Source organism: Rutilus rutilus, assembly GCF_951802725.1.
Source record: "Rutilus rutilus genome assembly, chromosome: 20".
NCBI classification, from domain to species: domain Eukaryota; kingdom Metazoa; phylum Chordata; class Actinopteri; order Cypriniformes; family Leuciscidae; genus Rutilus; species Rutilus rutilus.
In genome coordinates this window covers 27,353,051-27,380,167 of record NC_140225.1, presented here as the reverse complement: position 1 = coordinate 27,380,167, position 27,117 = coordinate 27,353,051, and the positions used below count along the sequence as shown (strand labels likewise).

The following is a 27,117-nucleotide window of genomic DNA, read 5'->3' as shown; positions in this document are numbered from 1 at the left end:
TAGCATACAAGAGAAAGAGATTGATTTTTTGCTTGATACAGGTGCAGAGATTACAATAATTCCTACAAAATTGGCTAAAGGTTTAGACATCCTGTACAAGAAAACCAAACTTTCTTTAACTCGCGTAATTAGTCGAGTCCCAAAATAGATAAATAGCCCTGGATAAGATGCAGTAGGCATTTTTGAGGAAAAGTACTTCAAGTGTTGTTTCTATATGATTTTTAGGTGCTGAATCCATTTCTGCCGTATAACAAGTTGTAAACATTACTGTTTTGGCATAAACAATAAAAACAAAATGGCTGCCAAAAAAAAAAAAAAAAAACTTTTAATGCATTTATTGCAGTTTAAACATTAAACATTATAACTAAACTATGCATTCTCAGAATATTTAAACATGTAAACAATGAAAAAACAACATTAACATGAAAGGGACAGTTTTTAATGGCTGCTGGAATTATGCCAAGGTACCAAGGTACACTGGGAAGCATATATCAGTGGAAATATGCAATTATGCCCAGCCCGAAGGGGGGAACTTGGAATACACATGACCCCAGGGGGCTGCATATTGAGAATCACTGGGGTGTCCAGCCGCAGGTGGAATATTTCAAACCCAGGGCTGGCAAGGTGGCTTGCCGAGGGAAAGACACATGCTCAGAGAGGCTTACAGTGGACTACACACGTGGGGGTCGCCCAGAGGCCGTGTTAGGTGTCGCCCAGCCTGCAGCTCTACAGATGTCTGTTAGCGAGGCGCCATGTGCTAGAGCCCAAGAGGATGCCACACTCCGGGTGGAGTGGGCCGTCACACCAAGGGGGCATGGTCGACCTTGCTGCTGGTAAGCCAAAGCAATGGCATCCACTATCCAGTGAGACAACCTTTGCTTGGAGAGAGCCTTTCCCTTCAGCTTCCCACCATGACAGACAAAGAGCTGGTCTGAAGTCCTGAAACACTGCGTTCTGTCTACGTAAGCATGGAGGGTGCGTACTGGACAGAGCAGTGCCAAGGCTGGGTCTGCCTCCTCCGAGGGCAGCGCTTGCAGGTTCACCACCTGGTCTCGAAAGGGTGTGGTGGGAACCTTGGGCACATATCCAGGCCGGGGTCTCAGGATCACGTAAGAGTTAGCCGGTCCAAATTCCAGGCACGCTTCGTCAACCGAAAATGCCTGCAGGTCCCCTACCCTCTTGATGGAGGCCAATGCAACCAGGAGCGCTGTCTTCATTGACAGGAACTTAAGCTCCACTGATTGCAGAGGCTCAAAGGGAGCACTCTGCAGGGCAGTTAAAACCACTGAGAGGTCCCAAGAGGGTACGAGGGGAGGACGAGGAGGATTCAGTCTCCTCGCTCCTCTCAGGAAACTGATGATCAGGTCGTGCTTTCCAATGGACTTACCATCAACTGCATCATGATGTGTGGCAATGGCGGCACCATACACTTTCAGGGTGGAGGGAGACAGCCTTCGCTCCAACCCTTCTTGCAGGAAGGAAAGCACGACACTGATCAGGCCTTTCGTGGGTTCTTGAAGTTTAGAAGAACACCAGTTGACGAAGAGGTTCCACTTCAACGCATAGGCATGTCTCGTGGACGATGCTCTAGCGGAAGTGATGGTAGCCACCACCGCTGGTGGTAGGGTACTCAAACCTGCCTCGTCCCGTCCAGGAACCACACATGGAGATTTCAAAGATCGGGACGAGGGTGCCATAGGGTGCCATAGGGTGCCATAGGGTGCCATAGGGTGCCATAGGGTGCCCCGTCCCTGAGAAAGCAGGTTCTTTCTCAGAGGAATTGGCCAGGGAGGTGCTGTCGCGAGGAGTACTAGTTCTTGGAACCAGGTGCGGTTGTGCCAATACGGGGCAACCAAAATTACCTGCTCCTCGTCCTCCCTGATCTTGCGCAAAGTCTGCGCAAGAAGGCTCACTGGGGGAAACGCATACTTGCAGAGGCCCCGCGGCCAGCTGTGCGCCAGTGCATCCGTGCCGAGCGTGCCCTCGGTCAGAGAATAAAACAGGTCGCAGTGGGACGAGTCGTGGGAGGCAAACAGATCTACCTGTGCGTCCCCGAACTGATCCCAAATCAGCTGAACCGACTGGGAATGGAGTCTCCATTCTCCAGCGAGAGGCCGAAACCGAGACAGATCGGCTGCACGGTTCAGGTCTCCCGGGATATAAATGGCTCGAAGCGACCTCAGATGCTTCTGACTCCATATGAGGAGGTGGCGGGCGAGTTGCGACATACGACGGGAGCGCAGACCACCTTGTCGGTTGATGTACACTACTGTGGCGGTATTGTCTGATCGGACTAATACGTGCTGACCCCTGAGCAACGCACAGAAGCGGTGCAGGGCGAGACGTACAGCCTGCAACTCGAGGCAATTGACATGCCAAAGGCGCTGGGGTCTTGTCCAGGAGCCCGCGGCAGCATGTCCATTGCACATGGCGCCCCAGCCCATTGTGGAGGCATCTGTTGATATAACAACATGCCAGGAAACTCGTTCTATGGGCACTCCAGCCCATAGAAAACTGAGGTTCGTCCACGGGGTGAAGGTCTGACGGCAGGTCGAAGTCACTGGGACTCGGAGCGTGCCGTGTTGCCATGCCCACCTCGGGACTTGATCGCGAAGCGTTCTCATATGAAGCAAACCGAGCGACGTTACTGCGGCTGCGGATGCCATATGCCCCAGGAGCCTCTGAAATAGTTTCAGTGGAACCGCACTCTTGCCCTCGAACTGACGAAGGCAAGTTAGCAGTGACTGCGCGCGCTCGCTCGTAAGCTGCGCGCACATGGCGACCGAGTCGATTTCCATACCGAGAAAAGAGATCCTCTGCACGGAGCAGAGTTTGCTCTTCTCCCAGTTGACCCGAAGGCCCAGACAAGCTAGGTGCCGGAGCACTAGGTCCCTGTGTTCGCAAACCTTGTCTCGAGAGTGAGCTAGGATCAGCCAGTCGTCGAGAGGAACAAGGGCTGCCTCGACAACCTTCATGAAGACGCGAGGAGACAGGGCTAGCCCGAAAGGGAGAACCGCGTACTGGTATGCCTGCCCCTCGAATTATATATATATATATATATACTGGTATGCCTCATTTGCATATGTAAACATGACATTTCAGAAAACTTGTAATACAAAAAATGTCTGTCTCTATGTAAGTGAAAAACTGGAAAGGTTTTATGGTGATATCTATAACTTAAAATTTTTACCCTATCCACCTGTAGTGTTTCGGCTGTGAATAATGCACCTATTGTTTCAATAACAATTACAAGAAAATGGGACCCTTATTTCAATGTTATACGGTGGATCCTTATTCAGGAGACATTGAACTTTCTAAAAATGTGGTATAACAACTTTTCCTCAAAAATGCCTACAGGGTTACACAATCTTGAAGATTCGGACCTGACTAAATAGGTGAAGATTCTGTTTTGTATGAAACCCCGCCCATAGAGGTACAATTTGGCCCGAAAACTCTGACTACAAAATTGCTATGTGCTCCATTGAATACAGGTGCAATTTTAGGCATGGATCTCCTGAGACAAGTACATCTAACTTTAGACATGTCCTCAGAATCTGCTAGCATTAAAATTTCCTCAGCACAAGTTTCTACCAATAATGCAATCCCTCCAGAGTATGCTTTCTTACTGAATCATCCAATTTGGGCTAATGACAAGGATGATTGTGGTTTATTGACGGGTGTAAAACCAGTCAAATTGACAGGAACTCCTCCTCCGGTTACCAAACAATATCCGATCAGTAAGGAAGCCATACAGGATCAAACCTATTGTAGAAAAATTGCTGAACCAAGGAGTGCTAGTTAAAACCAACAGTCCCTGTAACTCACCCATATGGCCCATCAAGAAATCCAATGGGACATGGAGACTCACCATAGACTACAGAGTAGCCAATAAACACATTGATAAAATCACCCCGCTAGTAGCAGATCCATCTACAATTTGTAATGGTTTACCATTAGATTGTAAGGTTTTTTCAGTAATTGATATGTCTAATGGATTCTTTTCTGTACCCTTACACTCTGACAGCCAGACATGGTTAGCTTTCACAGTTGACTATGAACAATACCAGTGGACACGGTTGCCACAGGGATTTCAGAATTCCCCAACCATATACCATCAGGCTGTAAGACGTGATTTGTGTGACCCAGAATGTCCAGTCAAACAGTCCACTATGATTCAATATGTCGATGATATTTTGATTGCCTCAACAGATCACGAGGTACATCAAACTGAATTGGCAGCATTGTTGGACTATTTGCAGAAAAAAGGACACAAATGCAGCTTTCACAAAGCTCAAATTGCTAAAAAGCAAGTCATGTTTCTGGGTCAGACAATTGGTACAGGGAATAGATCCATTACACAGGATCGAGCCGCTTCAGTAAAAGCCATACCTCCGCCTACTACCATTAAAACACTCCGATCATTTTTAGGAACAGCAGGTTACTGTAGACCTTGGATTGAAGACTATGCCTCGATTGCTCAGCCGCTCTATGACTTGTTGAAAGGCCATGTTAAAGATTCTGATATTGTTTGTATGGAAGAACTTCATCTAACAGCTTTCAATGATTTGAAGAGAGCACTATGTCAAGCACCAGCATTGGGAATCTGATAGACCCTTTGTGTTTTATGTCCATGAACACTTAGGCTTTATGACTGCATGTCTAATGCAAGATCATGGAGGCAGTTTACGCCCAATTCATTACTATTCTGGTAAACTTAACATAGTCGCTCAAGGTATGGGCCCATGTCTTAGAGCAGTGCAGGCAGTTCATCTAGCTCTTCAGGCTTCATCAGTAATGGTGTTCGGTCAGACTGTAAACGTAAAATGTCCTCATGCAGTATCCGCACTAATGAAAAGTCACTTCTGTCACCTCCTCTCGTTGGGGAAATTGGTTAACTACTCTCACAGCCCCGAATATTGTTTTACAGCGTGCGCCAGTCACAAACCCATCCTCATGTATGATGTCTGCAATGACTGAAGTTGTGTTGGAGGATGAAGGTGAAATGACTCATGATTGTGTTACGCTAACATACACATCTACGAGTGAAGTAAAAGAAACACCAATAGAAAATTCTGAATTTGAGTTGTTTGTTGATGGTTGAGGTCAAGTAATTGAAGGGAACAGACGAGCAGGTTATGCAGTAACGTCCACCACTGAGGTGGTAGCTTCAGGTCGTCTTCCAGATCATTTTTCAGCTCAGGCTGCAGAACTGGTAGCTTTAATTAGAGCATGCACGCTAGCTTCAGGATCAGTTGCAAATATCTACACAGATTCCAGGTATGCTTTTGGGGTAATTCATGATTTTGGTGTCATTTGGCAAAGCAGACAGTTTCTAACTTCTGCTGGATCCCCCATTAAGCATGCTGAATTAGTGAAAGATCTTATGTTTGCCATGAAACTTCCAAAGAAATTAGCGGTGATCAAAGTGAAAGCACATCTCACAACTAACACTACAGAAGCTAAAGGTAATGCTCTTGCAGATGTAGCAGCTAAACAGGCTTGTTCCTATGTAACTGTACAAGTGTGTTCAGGTAGTACAGCACAGAAGACAATTCTGCCTCCTGAATCTATCATTGATCTGTACAAAGACGTTCCTCTATATGAAGCATGGACATGGTTAGACAAAGGAGCCACCGTTGATTCATCCGGCTGCTGGACCAAAGGGGAAAAGTATGTCGCTCCCGAATCACTGCTGCCATATTTGGCTCAACAAATACACAATTTGGGTCACAGTGGTCCAGCAACGATGAATCATAGGTTCTCAAATCAATGGTGGAATCCAAAATTCAGACAGGTAGCCACCGAAACAGTCAAGAGATGTGTTACATGCCAGAAAAATAATGATATGCCAGCAGCAACTACAGTAGCAACACATATTCCAGCTCCACCAGGACCATTTCGTCACCTGCAAGTTGATTACATATCGTTGCCTCGTTGTAAGGGAAAAACTGACGTTTTGGTAGTAATAGACAAGTTCTCAAGATGGATAGAAGATTATCCAACAGGGCGTGCTACAGCTGCACATATCGCTAAATGTCTTTGATTTCATTCCCAGATGGGGATTACCAGATTGCACTGACTCAGATCAAGGTACACACTTCACAGGACAGGTAGTCAAGGAAGTGTCTAGAATGCTGAAGGTTAAGTGGAATCTCCACTGTCCCTATAGGCCACAAGCATCAGGACAGGTTGAACGATCAAACAGAACAATCAAAATCAGGTTAAGCAAAATGCATCAGGAAGGAGTACCATGGGTCGAAGCGCTGCCAGCAGTACTGTGTAGTATGAGAGCGTCGCCTAACAGAACAGTAGGACTGAGTCCTCATGAGATTATTACTGGACGCCCAATGCAAATGCCAGGTGCTATTGATCTTAGAAATGCTGATGTACACATTGCCTCAGATGCCCTGATCGCTTACTGTGAAAACCTCACAAAGGCAGTACAGAGTGCCAAAGAGAGAGTTGAGTCTTGTTGGCAGACTCCACCAGAAGGTGGACACACAATCGTCCCAGGTCAATGGGTCATGATAAACTCATTCAAAAACAAACCATTAGAGCCTAAGTGGCAAGGACCACATCAAGTTATGTTGATTACAGCAGCTGCAGTATTGTGTCAGGGAAAGAAAACCTGGACTCATGTTTCACACTGTAAAATTGTTCTTCCACCGACAGGGATAGGATAGGACACACAGACCAGTGAGGTGCCCTGGGAAGAACTGAACACAACAGGCTTCGGGGGCCCACCCTGCGGTGAAGACTCCCTCATAGGCCTTCCCAACCACTAGTCCATCCTCACCTTACTGTTCCTTTTAGATGTCTCATGAATTAAGAAATAGGGAAAGAAGGAACAACAATAGCAGACTCAGATTGAACAGAGGATACAACCCTAAAGTTTGCAGTCTTTACAACAAATACTGCTCTGTTGCCGTTGTTCTCTTTTGTTTTTTCTTTCTTAACGCTGTGCAGATACCACTTGACGGTTATCCCGAGAACCATATGCACTGAACCATATGCACACCTGCATATGAAGACCCAACCTCCAGGAAACAACTAGACCAACTGCATATACTACAACCAACACAGAAGAAAAATACACAACGCAGAGACTCACCTACGGGAACTTCAACATATTCTTAGAGCTGATGAATATGTCAAGAAATGCCTTGTTTGCAGGAAAGAATGTTTGTATGCCACATGCACCTTCAGTAGGAGCCGAAATCCCATGGGCTGCACAACCTATCTCCAAATGTGACACGTGTACCTTATTCGATCATCATACCAGTGGATTATACAACAAGGATACATGTCACAACGTAACCATTCCTCCAGCTTCTCAGTGTTGCATTCCTGGACTACCATCCTGCAACTTAACTTCAGCTACTCCCATCATGACAGATCTACTCCTGCCAATGATGTTCTATTGGTGCATGGAAAATTATGCTCCAGCATCGACTCCACTGGGTGAAATTCCTCGTGAATGTTGCAGTTTTGTGATTGAAAGAGGAACAGATGAATCCCATGTGTACGTTACTACTACAGAAAAGAAACAGGAAAATGACTTAAACGACTGTCTCTCCAGGAACCCATCCCTACCGAAACTCTTTGCAATAAATCAGTGGTGTATGATTCCTCCACCAAATGGCACTTTTTGGTTATGTGGAACTTCTGTCTACAGCATCCTACCCAGCCAATTCAACAGCAGGTGCACCCTGGTGTAAGTTCTGCCAGCTCAAGCTCTCCACAGTTACATAATTCAGCTCCTTCTACCAACAAAGATGGCTGCATTCCAGGACTTGTGTTCAAACGTGGTGGTCAAGAACTCTTGGAGCCTTAATCCCATCGTAATGCAGGCTCTCGATCAAGTCAGAAGCCTGTCGGATTCTGTACAGAAATTGGCCAACGATACGGCTTTGGCCCTGGGTAACATCACAGACACTCTAGCTTCACACAAGATAATGATCTTACAGAACCGAGTGGCCTTGGATTACATTCTTGCAACGCAAGGGGGAGCCTGCACCATTATCGGCCCTGAGTGCTGCACCGGGTTAATGGATCCAACAGAGAACTTGAACAAAATCCAACAAGACATCCTTGATCTTTCAACAAAATTACACCAGATGACTGAAGACAATTCTTCATGGTTCGGAAACTTGATTGGTAAACCCTGGCTGTGGATTAAAGAAATAGCAATTCTGCTGCTGTTTCTCCTACTGGCGTTCTACGTATGCATCCACAGTATCAAGTGTTTCATTCAACAAATGACTCACGCCTCGCACAAGAAAATGACTGGTCCAACCATAAAAGAATATTACCCGTAAAATTCACGGACCATAATTGCATGTTTGTTTCTGTGTCAGCATGCAATTACAGATGAACAACACAGATCATGCTATGTGCCTGTAACTATCACACGTTACAAGAATGAACTTGCTATGTGCCTGTAACTTACACAAGTTACAAGAATGAACTTTTAAGTGTCTAAATTTGTATTTTGTGAGAGTTATTAGAACTCTCAAAGGGGGAAATGTTGTATTACAAATTTATTAAATGTTTAATTTAGGTTCCAACATTAAAAGTTAAGACTTTGATTTTAGTAGGGTCAGTTTCTAGCTAGAGACTCCGGCCAGTCCTGTTTTCTCTATTGTGTTTTAAATGAGTCAGATCACTGAGATTCTCACCTTTCGGAGCCCAAATGGCTTTCGGAGCCCCTGGCCCAGACGTTGAATAGTTAGGTTGATTGGATTAGCTGTAGGGGAGACTTTCACCTTTTGTCTTTAATGGCTCTGGGATGGCTCTTGGAACCAGAGTTCCTGGCCAGTATCAGCATTTGAATAGTTACGCTGATTCAATTGGACTGGTAGCGCTCTCAGTGTAGGGTGTGTTCCTACTTCATTTGCATGCTTTGTTCAGAGTCTCCGCCTCTATGTAATCCCTCCCCCTTGGAATGTATATAACTACAATGCATACTGTATTAGATTTAGACTGTTGGAAGAACTGCAGCAACCGCAAAGCGAAGTTCTCAATAAAGAATAACTTCTGTTTGAACGCGATCCCAACGTCTCCTGGTCTTTGATTCTGAGTTTCCTACACAAGGATGCACTTGTTATTAAGGTATTTCTAAACTTGTATGTATAAAACAGTTGCTTATGGTTGTCGAGCAATATCACAACATGTCGCATCGACATTCACACACTCCATAACCTTCAAATCACATTGATATCAAAAAGTAATAAATATATATATAAGTGTGTGTGTGCGTGCATGCGTGCGTGGGTGCGTGTGTGTGTGTGTGTGTGTGTGAAAGATCTGCACTTGTACTCTGCACCTATAGCCTATGGGTCATCACGTCTAGAAACCAAAACAACCTTAACTGGTCGCCATACAGCATTTGGGACTGAAAGAATCTGTGCGAACAAGAATTGGAAAGTTGAGGAAGAGCTGTCAAAAACTTGAAATAAAAGGCTGCGCTGTCACATTGAGCCAGCTGTCCACTGAATTATAAATGTTTCTTGGCTCCAGACTTTGTATCTACCTGATTAATCAACACCATTTAAAGATGTGGTGTGACATTTGTTGAATTTAAATTTTTGACATAGCCCTTTTATTTGACATAGTTTCTCAAGACACTCAACATAAAAATCTAAACGGACTCTAATTCCTGGTCTCCCCTTCAACTCAAACCACCTGCTACCATTCTGGTACCAATGCCTACTTTTTAAAAAATCCAAAAAAAATAAAGACTTCTTTATTACTACTACTTTATTACTCTATTACTTTACTACTTCTTAACTATCCTGTTTCACTCAGAAACACATTTTACTGAAATGAAATGAGTTGCAAATGGTATTACTTTGGTGGAAGGACTTTATGGCTAAAAGAAAAGAAAAAAACACAGTAAAGCCAGTCATTAATAAATATCAAAGAAAATTGCATGTAATAGCCAATGCAAATACATATGAATCAACTAAGTGACATTTCAGTTTAATTAGGGTGTTTGAGTCAATAAGGGCCGGTTTTAAAAACAAAGCTCTCATCAGCCCCTGCTCAATCACTGCTGTCTTAAAACCCTGAATGTCACATTTGCATGTGAGGCCTGCATGAGGCTGGACAGTTTCATCACTTCTTGTAGTTTGACAACTCATTTGGTTGTCACTTGTCTTGGATGATCAAAAATGCATTTTAAATCTTATGTGTATGTAAATTAAATTAATTTCATTGACATTTGAGGACGGGTGTGTCTCTTTTCAGATACAGTCCTTCTGTCCAATAGCATTCAATGCCAACTTATATTACTAAAATATTAACATGAAATGTTATGTCAGCTAAAAAGGAAAGTCATTTTATATAGGCAGAGCAAGTAATTCCCTTGTGAAAAACAAGTGTGCTTAATTGTATCGAATGTGCATTGTATTGTAATGTACTTCAAATGTTAAAAGTATATATTTTTTCAAAACATTGTACTTACAGATAATATAATGTTAATTAAATAAATGTTCTTAGAGAGTACACTTTCATGGCTCTATTTCTCAACACACTTAAACACACTTTTAAAAATATAAAATTATAATTTTAACTGTGGTGTGTTATTCGATGTTACATTTAAAGTTAACATATTTTAAATGTACTAAATTGCAACTTTATAATCACAAATGTGTAGTTACAAATAATAGACATACAAGTTTCTATAGAAATGACATTAAAGTATATTTTAGGTTACCATAAATGCATGTCAGTGCATGCAGCAGTACACTTCAACCATATTTCAAAGACAAAAATTATGAAATTGTATATGAATATGAACTAAAGTACTTAAGTGCACTCTAAAGTTCTTAAAAGCACTCTAAAGTTTATTCTAAAGTCATTCTATTTAATATAAATTTAAACTGTAATAATTTTAAAAATATAAAATGTCTGGTCTTTTCTGTGTTTCCATTGGCTGAATCCGAAATTGCCTCCAATACCCTCAAATAGGGAGTATTGGATAGCCATTTGTAGTGGTGTCCGAAACCATAGTGGACATTATTGAGTGCACTTATTCTATCCCACATTGCACCGCAATAACGAGTGTACAACCGATGTACACTCAACGGCTGTCAGAATTCGCTCACTTGGTTTTATTCACTCATTCAAGTGAACAGTATTAGTGGACTAACTTGGGGAATAGTGAATAAGGGTTTAGGGGGCCATTTCAGATTTAGCCATTGTGACCTAGTTGATTAGTTACTTCGTCTCCACTTGTGTACATTAATCATTTCATCAAGCTCCTTTGTTAGCTCCCTGTATTTAGTTCCTTGTGTTCTCCCTCAGGGTACGTGAAGTATTCCTCGTCGTGAGTTTCTATTATCTATGTACGTGACTATAATATAATATAATATAATATAATATAATATAATATAATATAATATAATATAATATAATATAATATAATATAATATAATATAATAAACTGGTGATTGTCACATTTTGAGTTTGTTTGGTCATGTTTAGAGTTTGTTTTTGATCCGTTTTCTGTCTGAGGCTACTATCGTCTACACATTAATCCAGTTTGAAAACGGCATTTTCGTTTCACCTTACTGCATGTGCGTCATTGTTTTCAAATACATCTGTTTTCACAGTCCACACTACAATAAAAAATGTAACCACACTTTGGAGAGCGTTTTCAAAAAGCTTAGTTTTTGTTAATAAAAATGCAGTCTCAGTGAGGACGTATTAGTGTGGACAAGGCCAATGGCCTATTGCACGAAGCTAGCTGAACAAACTCTGAGTTTCAGAGTAGGTTTAGAGTTTAGGTTTAGATCAGGTTTAGATCCAGGCTTAGATCAGGTTCAGCAGTCTCACAAAGCTCGGTAAAAACGTTCTCTGTCAACTCAGGTTTGATCCAGAGTTTGCGATTAACTCTGAAGCGCATGCACGTGAAAGTGTGACACGTGCGGTAAACAGCCAATCACACGGAACATGGAGAGCGTCAGTTTGATTTACTTCTCGCGTGAGAGACGGCGCAATTCACTTCTCTTTTGAAGATTAAGAGATCATTTTGAAAATTATCATGAAATTAAAAGTGTTTACAAGGCAGGAATAAACTGCTGCTACAGCGAAAGTTTGAGAAGGCAGCTGAAAGAAAATATCAATTCATGATGTGAATCAAAGAAATGGGCCTAATAATAATAGATTCACAAAGAGCTCAAATGAATACACATTGTTTAAAAGCATTAAATATTAATGCATGTATTATATTTATATTAATTTAAAAGCAAAGTTTAATATTAATTGTCAATTAATAAGCTATAATAAGTATATTGGCTTTATTGCATCATATACATCTTACTGTACTGATTGGTCCAGTTTGGGTCTGTGATCTCTAACCCAGAATAAAACCTTCTCCGGAGCAGGTTAGCTGTGTAGCGTAAGTTACCATAACAATGAACACCGCTAAAAACCAATCCACCTTATTAAGCCCGAAAAACCAGAGTTTGCTCAAACTAATCTCGAATTTACCTGGGTAGCAACTGAAACCAGCTTTGTACAACAGTCCACTGAGTTTCTAGGTTAGCTTTCTAGTTTGTTTCTTAGTTCTGTCACCCTAGTTCCCAGCCTGTTTGTCACCATGGTTACTACAGACCTCATCACTAGTGGTTATAAGAATTACACAAATCAATATAACATTTTGTCATCATAAAAAATTCAAGGTTCCTTACAGACTCAATGATGATATATGTTTTCGAAGCCTTTGTGTAGGTTTTGATATTTTCAAATAAAAATCTAAAATAATTTTCCAAAATGAGTACTCTTTTTAAAAGTATCCTAGTGTCCTTCTTTTTTTTTTCTTTTCTTTTTTTTTTTAATTATGAAAGAATTTGTATTAAGTAATTGGTAATTCATTTTGATTTCATGTTGGCCAAAAGTTACTCTAGAATCAAAAAAAATTTTTATTTTGTTCTCCATTTGTTTATTTCTCATAATTATTATAGGAATTGATTATTCATTTAGTCTGCTTTGATGTCCCCTGTAAAATATTGATAGGTCTGTGACTAAAAAGATTTTTACCCAACCATATTAAACTGGCCTCTTGAAGGTTGCTTACTTGTTTTCTCACATGTAAGATGTGAAAACATGATGCTGTTAATTTATAGATGTAATTCTAAATGACCTGACCCTTTAAATGCAGTCTGCTCATTTTTTTTTTTTAAATCTAATAATATTATTTAATAATATTGCTGACTGATAGAGATTTCAAAATAAATACCATCAGAGGACACTGACATTAGCACACAACAACACTAGCAGTGAACATGCTGCACCTCGAGCACTATCTTCTACCTTCAGGATAAAAGTTTAGGATTCCACAACACAGACAAAACAAATTTAAATGCTCTTTTTATTTCATTAGATTGCTCATTGAAATATCTCTTCCTTCGATTAATGCTTGTTGTGTGTAACGGGTTATGCTGCATATAAAGGCACGAATATGAAGATAAAGGTTCAAACATTATTTAATAATATCCACAGGGTAATTTCCACACAAAGAACAGCAAGCGAACACACCATATACGTATAATAAAATTAAATAAATTAAAGAACAAATGATGTGTGTTAGCCCACAGCAAACTTAAAAGTTTTTTTTTTTTTTTTTAAGAATTTACACAAGGGAACATTATTAGTGTTTCCCATTCATTTCCAATTATTATTTGTCACCCAACAGTTTTATAATCAGCTGAAAATATTTATTATCATAAATAATGATTATATATAACTTTTCATAATAACATCAAATATCTCTAACGCTGTGTTTTCTGTCGTTGCTTTGTCAAGTCAAACTAAAATCGGCTTAGTGTGCTTATCAAATCGCAAAAAGCTGCAATTTAATTAGATAATAGGCTATATAGTCTGACGTGCTTAATTTTTCAGAGTGAAGTGCGACACTGTTCATATACACCTGTGCAGCGCACGGTCCTCCAGTGTTTTCAGCGTCTCAGCAGGTGCTGAGAATTTAAATTGCATTTAGGAACACAACGTGTGCCAGGTTCACTTCTTTTCATAGTTGGATAATTTCTAACATTTTGTGGACAGGTGTTTCAAGCATTTCACTGCATTTGTAATGAAAAGCATTCGAATATTTGTTGTTGTAGAAGTTTAAAGGTTTCCACCAATTTAAAAGCTCCAAGGTTTAACTCTTGCAAGTGAATAAACTGATGAAGACATTCTGTAAAAAAACAAAATGGCAGAAATGTACAGGATTAAAGAGTATTATTTTACAATAAATTGCTGTAGTGAGAAATGTACTGTGCAATCAATGCATGCTGGGTAATTTTCTTACAAATTACTGTGAATGAATAGCATAATGATGGTAACATCACAGTAATTTACTGATCTTTTTTTACTGTGAGTTCACATTATAAAGTTGTGTTTAACCATGCCACTGTAAGAAATGTAATTGTTTACCACTGTAATTTTCTTTGGTAACACTTTACAATAAGGTTCGTTAGTTAGCATTAGTTAACTACATTAGTTAACATGAACTATTTATTAATCTGTTAATGTTAATTTCAACATTTATTAATACTTTATTAAAATCTTGTAAACATTAGTTCAAGCACTGTGAACTAACATGAACTAACGTTAACAAAGATTAACAAATACAGTAAACAATGTATTGCTCATGGTTAGTTCATATTAGTTAATACATTAACTAATGAACCTTGTTGTAAAGTGTTACCATTTTTTTTAAGTCACCATAATGATAATAAGTGTTCCATTTGATTGGGATCTGGGATAAAATTCTTATCTAGCCAAGTCAGAAGTATGACAAATGAAAACATTTGTTAAAACGATGACAAGCTAGAACATGAAATAAGCTAATTGGTTGATTTTAAAGGTTGTATCAGTGATTTCAGGTCCAAAAAAAAAAGATCACATTCATCTAATCTTTCCTAACGATCCGCTAGCTGTCCGCCCCATAAGCATGCCGTCAAAAAAACGCGTCTCTGTAGGCAGCCTAGGCTCTGAGATCTGCACACAAAAACAATTGGTTTCACCAACCACTCAAAACCAAAACAAATAGTGTTCCAACCAATCACCGACAGGGGGTGGGTGTTGTGAGGTTTTGTGCTCGTGCACGGCTGCACGCGAAGTCGGAGCTGAAGAAGAAGCTGGCTCAAAACCTCACAACACCCTCCCCCTGTCGGTGATTGGTGAAATTAATACAATATCAAGCGTAGCGTTAGTTCTGGCAGCTCACGTCAGTCAAGCTCACGTCAGCTGACTCTCAGCTGATCCACGTCTAACTATAGGAATGCCACGCCTATCACAGCATCCCTATAAATAAGGCCCATTCTATATTATCAGTAGCTTTATCACGTTGCTCTAGAGTTAATTACGTTCTTCCATCCCCAGCTCCTCCTCTCTCCAGTCAGGACTTGGCCTTCTGATATTCCTTTTTGAAACAGACCAATTTTTCCTTGAATATAATGATATCTGCAATACACTTATGTTCATTCTGTTTACCCTGGGGGGTTGTCGCTGCTCTCCCTGCTCTTATCCATGGGCAGGGAGTTCTTGCCCAGAACAGAACCATACCGTCAATCCAAACTGTATGCTAATTGTCAATCATCTTTGATGATAGTGATCCTGATAGAACCACACTTCACAAGTTCACACTTACAAATTATCAGATAGAGTAAAGGAGTATCGAGCAAAGTACTCCCCCGTATTCCAGGCTGTGATAGGAACCAGCCAAGAGTGAGGTGTCGGGGTAGCGGAGGGATGCTGAAAACTGTCGGGGAACATAGGTGAGTTGGCTACGTGTATATATAGGCCTCCCCCGAACTTTGTTAATGAAAAATCCTTTAATGCAAATGAGAACTGACACAGAACACCTTAAACACAGGTAACCAAAGGTAACCAAATAAGACACAGGTGAAACTAATGAAACAAATGAGGACATAATCAGTAACAAAGAAATTTGAAGGCCAGTCCTTTTTTTCTTCAGTTTTTTTGCATTCGGAGAGTGTGTTTTCGCTGATGACGGATGCGTGGACAGAGCAAAGGAGCTGAGCCATTGTGAACCTCATCAAAAGTGAACTGGTGAAGGTTAGCTACAGTGAGTTGCCAGGACTTCTACAGACACATACTGGATGAGAAGGCTCTGCTCGAAGCTGCCAGATCCGACAAAAACATGCTACAAGTTTAATATGCACTGAATCCATTAAACACACATGTAATCTTTGTATAGTCTATTAAAGTTGCACAATCTAGTCACTGCTTAAGGAAATTTAGCATGAATATGTCCCATATTATATCACTTAAACCTAGGCAAATTGAGTGGCAGTCACACAGAGCCAGTCACATTTAACATTTTATACAGCTTATTGGCAATTTAAAGTTTAATATCCTCCAACATCACTCCAATAGGCTTTCCATCTAACATAAATCAATATTTATATTTTAATTAACACTGTTTAGTAATAATGAGTTATCGTTCTACCACGTGTCCTCAAAAATTACGTCTGCTGACCTGCAACAGAACAATAACCAAGTGGTCACCTTATTTCAAATCAGCGGTGTAGTTGGGCTCAAAGGAATGTGCAGTATACTCTCTATTCGTATAAAATTGTATTCATCCAAGTCTTAAAGCAAGTGGAGTCTTAAGATTTCCAGGTTATGAGTATTATCTTTTTGTAAGGATCATACACAGCAATAAAGATAATTGTTCAGTGCTTGCCATTGTTCAAAATCGACTTAAATTGTCAAGCAATGATCAAGCTTAACATTCTGTTAAAAAAAAAAAAAAAACATTTAAAAAAATATAATATGCTACAACAAAATAAACAAATAAATAACAACAAATAAACTTTCTTGCTTTCTGCTATTTTGCACATTATGGCTGATAAAACTAGATTAATTAATGTCTGTCCCTGAAAACTCCCCAGATGCCTTTGAACAAGGAATAGCAGCAGTCATTGTCATTAACTTTGATGGCACAGCTGTGACAAAACTAATGATTCTTTCACAGGCTTGCGAAGCAGTGGAAGTGCCTGCAGCATCACTAATTCTTTTGAAAAAGCATGTCCTCTAAAATGTTGCAAATAATGGGAATACAGAAAGTAGCCTTTGAATTGTAGTTCACAGACAAAGAGAGGAGACAGTTGGAGCAAAGGTGTTCATTCACACAAGTACATTAGCAGTGAGGTAATGGAGGAAAGCAGGCTTCAAGACTGCATTATATTTACATGCTTTGTGCAAGGATATGTTTATAAATTTTGTTGATTTGTAATCTGCAATTAAGCTGCACACACAAACACACACATATAACCTTTATTAGGGCTGGCAAAATTAACGTGTTAGGGCATGCGATCAAAATTTTTCAGTTTAACACTTAAAAAATACGCAATTACGCAACATCCATTTTTTTCTGTCATGTAGGCCTATTACAGTTTGTCTTACAGTTTGCACTACTTTTGGCTTCGGTATAGTACCACAATCTAATACAAGTTTGGCGCGGCTATTGCACGTAATTCTCGCAAGTTTCACGTTTATAAAGTGTATATCACTTAATCAACACAGATTATCACATTAAATCAGTCATTTGAAAACGTTTTTGTGATAAGTAATTTCAGCAGTACTGCGTCACCCCTCTCTATCTCTCAAAATGCGCAAATTGCTTCTGGCTTCAAAAGACATTGCACCTGCACTATAAAGCCACTTTTACACTATCTCCGACAAACATCAAGCAAGATCAAAATTTCTGATCCAATTTGAACCTCTGCGGGCCTGCAGCTAGACCGAATGCAACCGGCTGACCGGATGTCACGGATGTATTCTAATCAAGACTAGTGGGAGTGGGAAGTTAGAATTGCCAATATTTTTCCACTTTAACGTTATTCTGTAAACTCTATTTCTGTAAAACAGCGGTAATTAATAATTAAGGCAGAAATAATTGTTTTATAACTATACAATTATTTATGTTGATTAGCTCTATAAAATCTACTATGTTTTTATTTTAGACATACAGGGGGTCATTTGTTTTGTGTGGATATATTCGTATGCATTAGATTAATTAAAATCATTCATTTTACCATGGTGAATACGCAGAGGATAACGGTTGCTTCACGACCAATTTCAAAGTTCCGTGCGACTGCCGATAGGGGGAGAAATGCGACAATCATATGCGAATGTCGGAAATTGTGGAAAGGCAGCTTAAGCGAGCTGTGCGCTGCTATACAACACTATCGCTAGCCTGTCGGGACAGCTGATGGAAATCACTTGCCCCACGTCTTTTTAAGATCATTCAGTAGTACTTGGGAGCTCTTGAGAGTTTTCTTTGCGCTCATACCAACAACGCACACACAAGCCGTGTCAGTTTGGGTTGCACACTGCCACCAAGTGGTGAACTTCGGAAGAGCAGCTTAAGTATCGAAATTAAGTCAAGTCACCGGTATACCGCGCAACCCTAATCTGTACTGGCACGCTATCTGTGAAGCGGAACAAACACCAGAAACACACGCACAGAATGCCACAGACAGCACGCCAGCACTGCACTGAGTTCTCTTTTTCACTTGAACGGACAAAAAACAAAAATATGTAAAATTCCTGTTTTGTCGATTATATTCGTATACGCAGTCTTAAATGAGTTTAAAAGTGTTAAATGAGCCTAATGAGTTGTCAGGAAATATATGTCAGACCCGCTTCATGTGTGTCAGGTCTTGAAGTGATAGCAGCCTAATAAACCTGCTGTTGTCTGTGTCATTAATGTTAATCAATTGTTAAAATGTATAGTTTTCAGTTATTGTAATGTTAAATGGCTATAATTAATGGATAAAATTGAGGAAAACAATTAATGTAATAGACATCAATATCAGTATTAGTGATACAGTCCTTCATTTATAGTGCTTAGTAAAACAAAAAAAAATTTTTTTAAATAGGCTACTGTCTTTATGTTGTTTCTACATTATTTTGGAGAATCAATGTGAATTTTTATCTTGAGTATTACAAGATAAAAAAATATATAAATACAAATTTTAAATGCAATTGATTATTTATATATATATATATATATATATATATATATATATACATTTGTTTTTAAGAAAGAAGTGTCTTTTATTTTTATTTATTTAACCTTTATTTACCCAGGTAAGCACATTGAGAACACTTTCTCATTTACAATGGTCTTATGCCCACCAAGGCTGCATTTATTTGATTAAAAGTACAAAAAGACAAAACTGTAATATTGTTAAATATTATGACAATTTAAAATAACTTTTTTTTATTTGAATATATTTTAAAATGTAATTTATTCCTGTGATGCAAAGCTGAATTTTCAGCATAATTATTCCAGCCTTTAGTGTCACATGATCCTTCAGAAATCAATATGCTGATTTGATGCTCAAAAAACATTATTATTATCAATGTTGAAAACAGTTGTGTACAATTTTTTTCTTCAGGATTCTTTGATGAATAGAAAGTTCTATGTCATTCATTTAAAATATAATCTTTTGTAACATTATAAATGTCTTTACTGTCACTTTTGATCCAAAAACCGAAAACTTTTGAACAGTAATGTATAATGTTACAAAAGCTTTCTATTTCAGATAAATGCTGTTCTTTTGAATTTTCTATTCATCAAAGAATCCTGAAAAAAAATTACATTGATAATAATAATAAACGTTTCTTGAGCAGCTAATCAGCATACTAGAATGATTTCTGGAGGATCATGTGACAAACCGACCACTGGTGGTGGTTGAGAAGAGATCCCCTGATATGATTGTAAAGCGCTTTGGGTGTACAGTAGTACATATGAAAGCACTGTATAAATGCCACATTCATTCATTCATTCATTCAATGAAGACTGGAGTAATGATGCTAAAAAATTCAGCTTTGCATCACAGGATTAAATTTTAAAATATATTCAAATAGAAAACAGTTATTTTAAATTGTAATGATATTTCACAATATTACTGGGGGTGTTTTGTATTTTTAATCAAATAAATTCAGCTTTGGTGAGCATAAGAGACTTCTTTTAAAAACATAAAAAATCGTTTTGAGAAAACTTTTTGCTATACAAATGAACTATCAATGCATTTATTTCCATTCAAAGGAATGAAAACCGAAGGAAAAATAGATTAGGCTTAAAAGATTCCTTATTAATATCATTAATATTAATTAATATCACAGCCTTTACCTTTCAGTTGAAATGACTGAGAGTTTAGAATTTGCTGTTAGCCTCCTGAGCATCATAAATTCATGAAACTAAGCATGTTTGCTCAAAATGACTTGATCTCCATACGTACAATGTTTTGAGAAGTTTGAACTTTGTGCAGACAAGATATAGACATAATAATAATATTATAGTCATTAAGCTTGGACATAGTAAAAATTTATGAACATTTCAATGCTTTGACAATTGCTAGCACCATCCCTAGCTGCTGTGTGCCTATTTTTGGTAAAGATCGGACCAACAGCCTAGGAGGAGTTCGAAAAACTAGCAAGTAGCAAGACATTATTCCAATACAAAAACCTTGACTAGAGTTAGGCCTTCATATTCCACAATATCCAATAGGTAGGCTATAACTCATCAAATGAGAATCAAATGAGCATCCAGTTCGAATTTCCAATTAATCCAGTAAGCTTTTATTTGGTTATTTTAGGAGTCATGTTCGATTAGCATTGGTTCCAAATTACAACTAATTTTAATATAAATCATATACGCATTTCCTTTAGGGTCTTCTGCGTGACACATTCAAGGCAACATCACTGATTTAAAGCTGTAGTATCATCGTAAATCATTTATAAGATCATAGTTAATAAGAAACAACAGTTCTCAGGATTACAATATTAGGATGCGCACAACAAACTTTTTGCTAGCACCATCCCTAACTGCTGTGTGTCTATTTTGGTGAAGATCAGCCTAGGAGGAATTCGAAAAAGTAGTTTATTTGTTTGTTTTTGTTTTGTTTTTTAAAATCAGAATGTAAATTCAGAATTTAAATTCAAAATTCAGAAATATGGAAAAAGCTAAATACTGTATAGGCGGAAATTAAATTTAGTTTCTAGCTCTTAGGAACCCTAAGTTATGATCCAAAATGCAAACTGCATCATTATAGAGCCACCTAGTGTCGAACGGGTATGCGTCTTTGCACCTGAGTAACGGTGTATAATCCGGCCAATTTTGGGGTCTCTACGATTTATGGTCACTGAGGCCCATACACTTTTAGGGCAGAAAAATAAGGACTTAAGTACTTCTTCTTCAGGAAGAAGAAGAAGAAGAAGAAGAATAAGAAGGAGAAGAAGAAGAAGAAGAAGAAGAAGAAGAAGAAAATCAATAATCAATAATCAAAATCAAAATCAGTTTTGATTAATCTCAGTGGCTCTTATAAAGCTGTTGACTAAACGATTTGTTTAGAATCGTTCACTGTTCAGTGACTTTTTCTGTACATTACACTGTTACGCCAGTAGGTGGCGACAAGAAAGTGTATTGTGTTATGAGCAAGTCGTTGAATACTTTAACAGTTTCGTTAAAACGACTGAAACAATTACAGTAAATCGTATGAACAGCAGAGCCGATCAGCCCTATACGCACAATACGCAAGTTGCGTAGGGCCCCGCAAATTACTCAAGGCCCCTCCTCCCCCTCGAGTCAAAGCGCGTCAATCAAAGTTTAAAACAATGATGAGAAAATTAAGCGGGGAAAAAAACACCATGAGAGTGAATTGCGGGAACAGCTATCAGGTAGACTTGGGTTCCCTCCTCTCCAAGTTTGATGTCAGTAAAGTTAAGTTGATGTGCATCTCTCTTTAGTCTGTCTGTCTGTCTAACCCAGCTGGGCAGTGCATCTTTTGGTCTTTCTGTCTTGCTTGCTAATGCCGAACACTTCCAGGGCTGTGTTCTGTGACTTTGTGCCTGACAAAAAAAAAGTGAGAGTGAAATTATTTATTACGTTTGATAAACGACAAAGGGCAACGGTGTTTGTTTATAAACTGCAGCTCGGAAAAGATAACCGCGTTAAACACCGTTGCAAACACCATTGCAAACCATTGCATGTTAACACATGCGTTCATATGCGCGTGCACGAAATGAAACGCGCACTTTCCAGCAAAACATCTGTGGGGACCAGTACAATATGAGCGTGATGGCACTCCTCATTATAGGCGCACATACTTTTAAAACAAGACAATGATTGTAGTCTCCAAGTCAGCAATAAAACAAGATGGAAAGCATTGACATTGACTATTGATTTATAAGCTCTATTGCATTTAAAATGTTGATTGGCTGGACATACTGGTCAATATGGATGCACATCCCTCAGTAAATTATAACCATCAAGTATCAACTATTGCTTTTATCATTTAAAACGCAGCTATGGCATTTTTGATATCAATCATTACATTTGTACAATTTAAAATGTGAATTTTTGATATTAAGAATGTACTTTTTCTAGTAACAATGTCTATTTCTGATATCAGGAATTCCATTTTCATTAGTAGTTAAAGGAGGGAAGAATGTAGTGGGAGCACTGGGGTGTCAGGTGTGACTGTGTGGCAATGGCAAATGGTTTGCATGGCTAATGGGTCAGGTAGGAGGGCCCCTTAACAGAATTTTGCTTAGGGCCCCAGGGAGGTCAGGATTGGCTCTGATGAACAGGGACATCATGAGAGAGAGAGAGAGAGAGAGAGAGAGAGAGAGAGAGAGAGAGAGAGAGAGAGAGAGAGAGGAAGAAGAAGACATGAAGGTCATATTATACTATTAGAAATAAATCTTCAAGTTTTTAACTTATTTGTTACTCAAAATGAATCTAATAATTCAGACACATGGAACATCTTACACAGTAACATCCACAATGGGGCAAAACTAAATTCCACTAACTTTAAAATAAAATAAAATAATTATTTTCATACTCGTAGCTTGAGTATGAACAAAATATGTAATCTGTCTCATTTATATTACAAAATAAACCAACAACATAAACTGCTAAGGTGAACCAAAAATAAGTTCTGCAGCACAGAAAAAAACAACAAGTATCAAAAAACACAACATAATATACCCATGCTGCACTAGAAATAAAGTATGATATTGTTTACAGTATTTTTTTTCAATACTGTAAGTATTGTTAAAGTACAATGTAAAACCTTGACTAAAATTGTAAAATACTGTAGATTTTACAAGAAACAAAATGAAACACATGAATCACTGTATGTAAGCTAAAAAGGAGAACGATTTGTTGAGCTAAAAGATTCCTTGCAAACACACACCAGCAGCATTAACAACACTTTATAATCTACAATAGTTGTAGCTACAACAATAAGACGTATATCCTATGAAATGTGTAACCTGTCTAATAAAAAAAATATGCAAAATAAATAAAAAATAGATTAAATAGAGACGCAATGCATTCAACGATCTAAATGTATAAATCTCCATATAGCCTTAGTTACAAGTGGAGTAGCTACCTCATCATAAACATCAGGCTCCTATCAATTTCATTGTCGGATGTTTTATGTTCAAATTCTTCCTTCTGAATATCAAATCGTAGCTCCTTCACAGAATATACTTTGTAAATATTTAAATTCGATTTTGACAGCCTGCAAAGTCAATCCACTGACATACTAAAATAAAATAATGCGTAGAACCTCAATGGAAACCGTTGGAAGACCAGACGGCTATAAGGCCTTTCTTAACACAACACAGCTGTCTGTGATCCAAAAAAAGTTTATACCAACACATCTGTGTGATGTAAAATAGCCTTCGTGTTTTGTGTTTGTTTTTATTTATTGATATTTTTTGCTTGTAATACATCACATGATGTAATTCTCAGGAAAATAATGAAGCGCGTGTTCTCCCTCCCCTGCTCAACCCTAAAGTCTAACAGGCATTGTGACAAATAATAAAATAAAATAAATTGATTTTATAATCAATCAAAATGCAATATCCTAGGGATTTCTCGGGAGCAATCTTGTCTCTCATTCAATCAGACATTCAGATTGAAGTTAAGAAGGTGTCTATGCTCACAACATTTAAGCGTCACCTCCCTGTGTATTTATTGGTAATATGTATATAGGGTATAGGCCTATATTGTGCCATAACTTATTCAAACACTTTTTGCTTGCCATATACAAGTTTTGATATGGCTTCGTCAAATGCAAAATGAACATCCACGTATATTCAAGGTCTGAAAGGACTTTTGCAGAAATACCCAAGATAAGTCCTATTCCTCAAAGGGAATAATGGCAATGACACCCAGCTTATAAAACAGACTTTCAACTTACCGTGAGCTGCGGCAACAAAACCTGCGAAAAGCAGCAGGATGTGCTTCAATGAGCCCATGGTGTCCGCTGTAATTCCACGCAGCGCCACGGTGTCTTGCGTTTTATTTTCACCGATCACAGTAATGCATAGAGATCCAGCTTTGGCAAGAACATCTGACGCCGATGGCACACGGATTCGTCTATATTAGCTCTCATATCACCGAGAATGTCCACTGCAGAGACGAGACACGGTGGTGTTGGAACCAAAAGTGATTCCCTCGCTCAAAACCGTGGAGACAGAATGGAGCGATGAGGCAGTCCGCATCTAGAGGAAGGCGCTGGACTCAACCATCATGTGTGATACAGGGGAATATGGATGGAGATCTACAGTCTGGTGCGGCAGTCCACAGACCATTATGGGTCCACATAAAAACATCACCTCATAAAGTCGCTTTTAAGTGAGCCATATGATTTAAAAGGAACGATCGGAAGAAATACCTGGAAAAGTAGCCATAAAATTGTATGTCATGCCATAAAAAAAGCGAATGGGATTCCTAATGAAATTTCGCTCATAATTTGGGTCTAATCATAACGGAATCTTAATTCTCTTAAATATACAACATATTATTTATAATATAACGAAACAGTATTACGTATATTTAGTAAACATTAATATTATTATTCTAAATAGGTTAATGAGACCAGTAGGCTACTTGATATCCAAAGAAATGCAAAAAAAAAAAAAAAAAAAAAAAAAAAAAAAAAAAAAATTCCTGTATCTATATCCAATTGGTAGGCTATAACTCAATAATCAGAGCATCCAGTTTGAATTTACAATTAATCCAGTAAGATTCTATTTGGTTATTTTAGGAGTCATGTTCGATTAGCAATGGTTCCAAATTACGACAAATTCTAATATAAATCATATACACATTTCCTTTAGGGTCTTCTGGGTGACACGTTCAAGGCAACATCACTGACTTGCAAGCTGTAATATCATAGTTAATAAGAAGCAACAGTTCTCAGGATCACAATGTTAGGATGAGCACGACATTTATGTCTGGGGGTATGTGGATGAATCTGTTTTGATGACAACTGTGTTTAGACAACCTCGTGACAGGAATATTTAGCTTAATATAAAAGCCAGTTAATCATTCTTACTGCACCCCCCACACCATAACCATATATAATGCACATGTTCAGACTCACACTCTCTGGAAAAGAGTGCAGCACTCATCAAAAGACATGTCTCACAGTTAAGATTTATTATCAATATTTATTAATGTTAAATAATGGTGGCAAAATGCGTTGGTCCGATGGTATTTCTTCGACTTTGAGAGAGAAGTTCATTCTCGATTTAAAATGAGGCTATGCTGCCATCTATTGATCACTGACACTCAGGTTAATGCATTGAAAATGTCTGTGGATTTGAATAGAGGGATCCGGGAGTCCGCGACCAGTAAATGCCTCTGCACATTTCTTGCATTTTTCTATACTAAAACTTCATATTCTATCATCAGCAAAGTATTTTATTATGCTATTAGGGTTATCTGACTGATAAAAAGAGTCCTGTGTTTTGTTTTTTGGGTTTTTTTTACAGAAAGAAAGAAAAAGAAAAAAAACGTAGGGAACCTTTATATCCAAACACAACGACCCATTTTAGGATAAAAGCTTTTTAGGCAAATGGTTAAAAACGAATTAAATTAAACATCTGAAACGCATTTTTAAGGAACCCCTCTTGGTTAGAGGGTTTCTATAAAATCTTTTTTCTTTTTTTTTCTTTTTTTAGATTATCACACAGCTAGAATTTCAGAATTGTACTTTATTAAGAAGAGCTGTTGTTTTTATCAGTCGTTTGATTGTTCCAATAGTAAATAAATGTATCTGTTGTGCTTGAGTGCTTTAATGTGTCTATGTTGACATTGAGATCAGTGGTGCTGTCCATGCTGTGGTGCTGAAACCGAGCTGTCCTTGACTCTAGCAAGGGAAAATAATAATGTTCCCTCCCCTGTGCCTTCTATGAAGGACACATTTAGCACCACCTGTTCCAGATCCTTTTTCCTAGCAGAAGCCCGAGATGCTGCTTTAGAACTGATAAAATGAGAAAGAAAGGAAAAAAAACACTTCTGCCTTTGGGCCCTATCATACACCCGGCGCAATGCAGTGCCAGGGGCGACGGAAGTGTGTTTTGTTGTTTAAATAGCAAATGCATTTGAGCCCATTTGTGCGCCCATGGGCGTGCTGGTCTGAAAAAAGAGGTGTGTTCAGGCTCATTGCTGACGTGTTGCTATTTTGAGGCAACTGAAACCTGCTCTAAAGTGAATGGTGAATTTTTTTTTTTTTTTTTTTTTTTTAAAGAGCACGTTATTAATATGCGCCTATAGGCGGGTCCGCAACGCGCGTAGCCTACACTTTGTCACATAGATGGCCTGCTTGCGTTTTCCTCGCTAGAGAAGTCTTCAGTTTTTTTTGTTTTTTTTCGCTCTCAAATTCCGTCATGTAAATAGCGAATCCGCCATGGCGCGAGCGCAATTGACTTTTAAAGGGAATGAGAGATGAGACTCTGATTGGTTTATTGCATGTTACAACCAAAACACACCCATTACTCATTAAGAGAATATAGGGACAACCCTTTTAGACCATGCGCCGGGCGAGCCGACCATTTTTCCCAATGTTAAACTGGCAAAAGTGAATTCAGACACGCCCTAAGTGCACTTGCGCCCTTAGATCATTAAAATAGGGCCCTTTGACTTGTTTTTGACGGAAGTGCATGCTTTAATCTAATTATATTCAGGTTTGTCAATGGTAAGCATCTTGCATAATTATTCAATTATTTAGTACTGTATGTTTCGAGTGAAAAAGACAAATACATTATATGTAA

The 27,117-nt window shown here is 38.7% G+C and overlaps 1 protein-coding gene across 1 annotated transcript in view; it reads right to left on the bottom strand.

Annotated features, from left to right (window-relative positions):
- LOC311279930 (CUB and sushi domain-containing protein 1) overlaps positions 1-24,968 on the bottom strand; it is a 682,447-nt gene extending 657,479 nt beyond the window's left edge. Inside the window, exon 1 of the mRNA XM_084391753.1 lies at positions 24,258-24,968. Coding sequence (XP_084247879.1) covers positions 24,258-24,315 — 58 coding nt within the window. The 5' untranslated portion in view covers positions 24,316-24,968. The remainder of the gene's footprint in view (positions 1-24,257) is intronic.
- Positions 24,969-27,117: the final 2,149 nt, after the last annotated feature.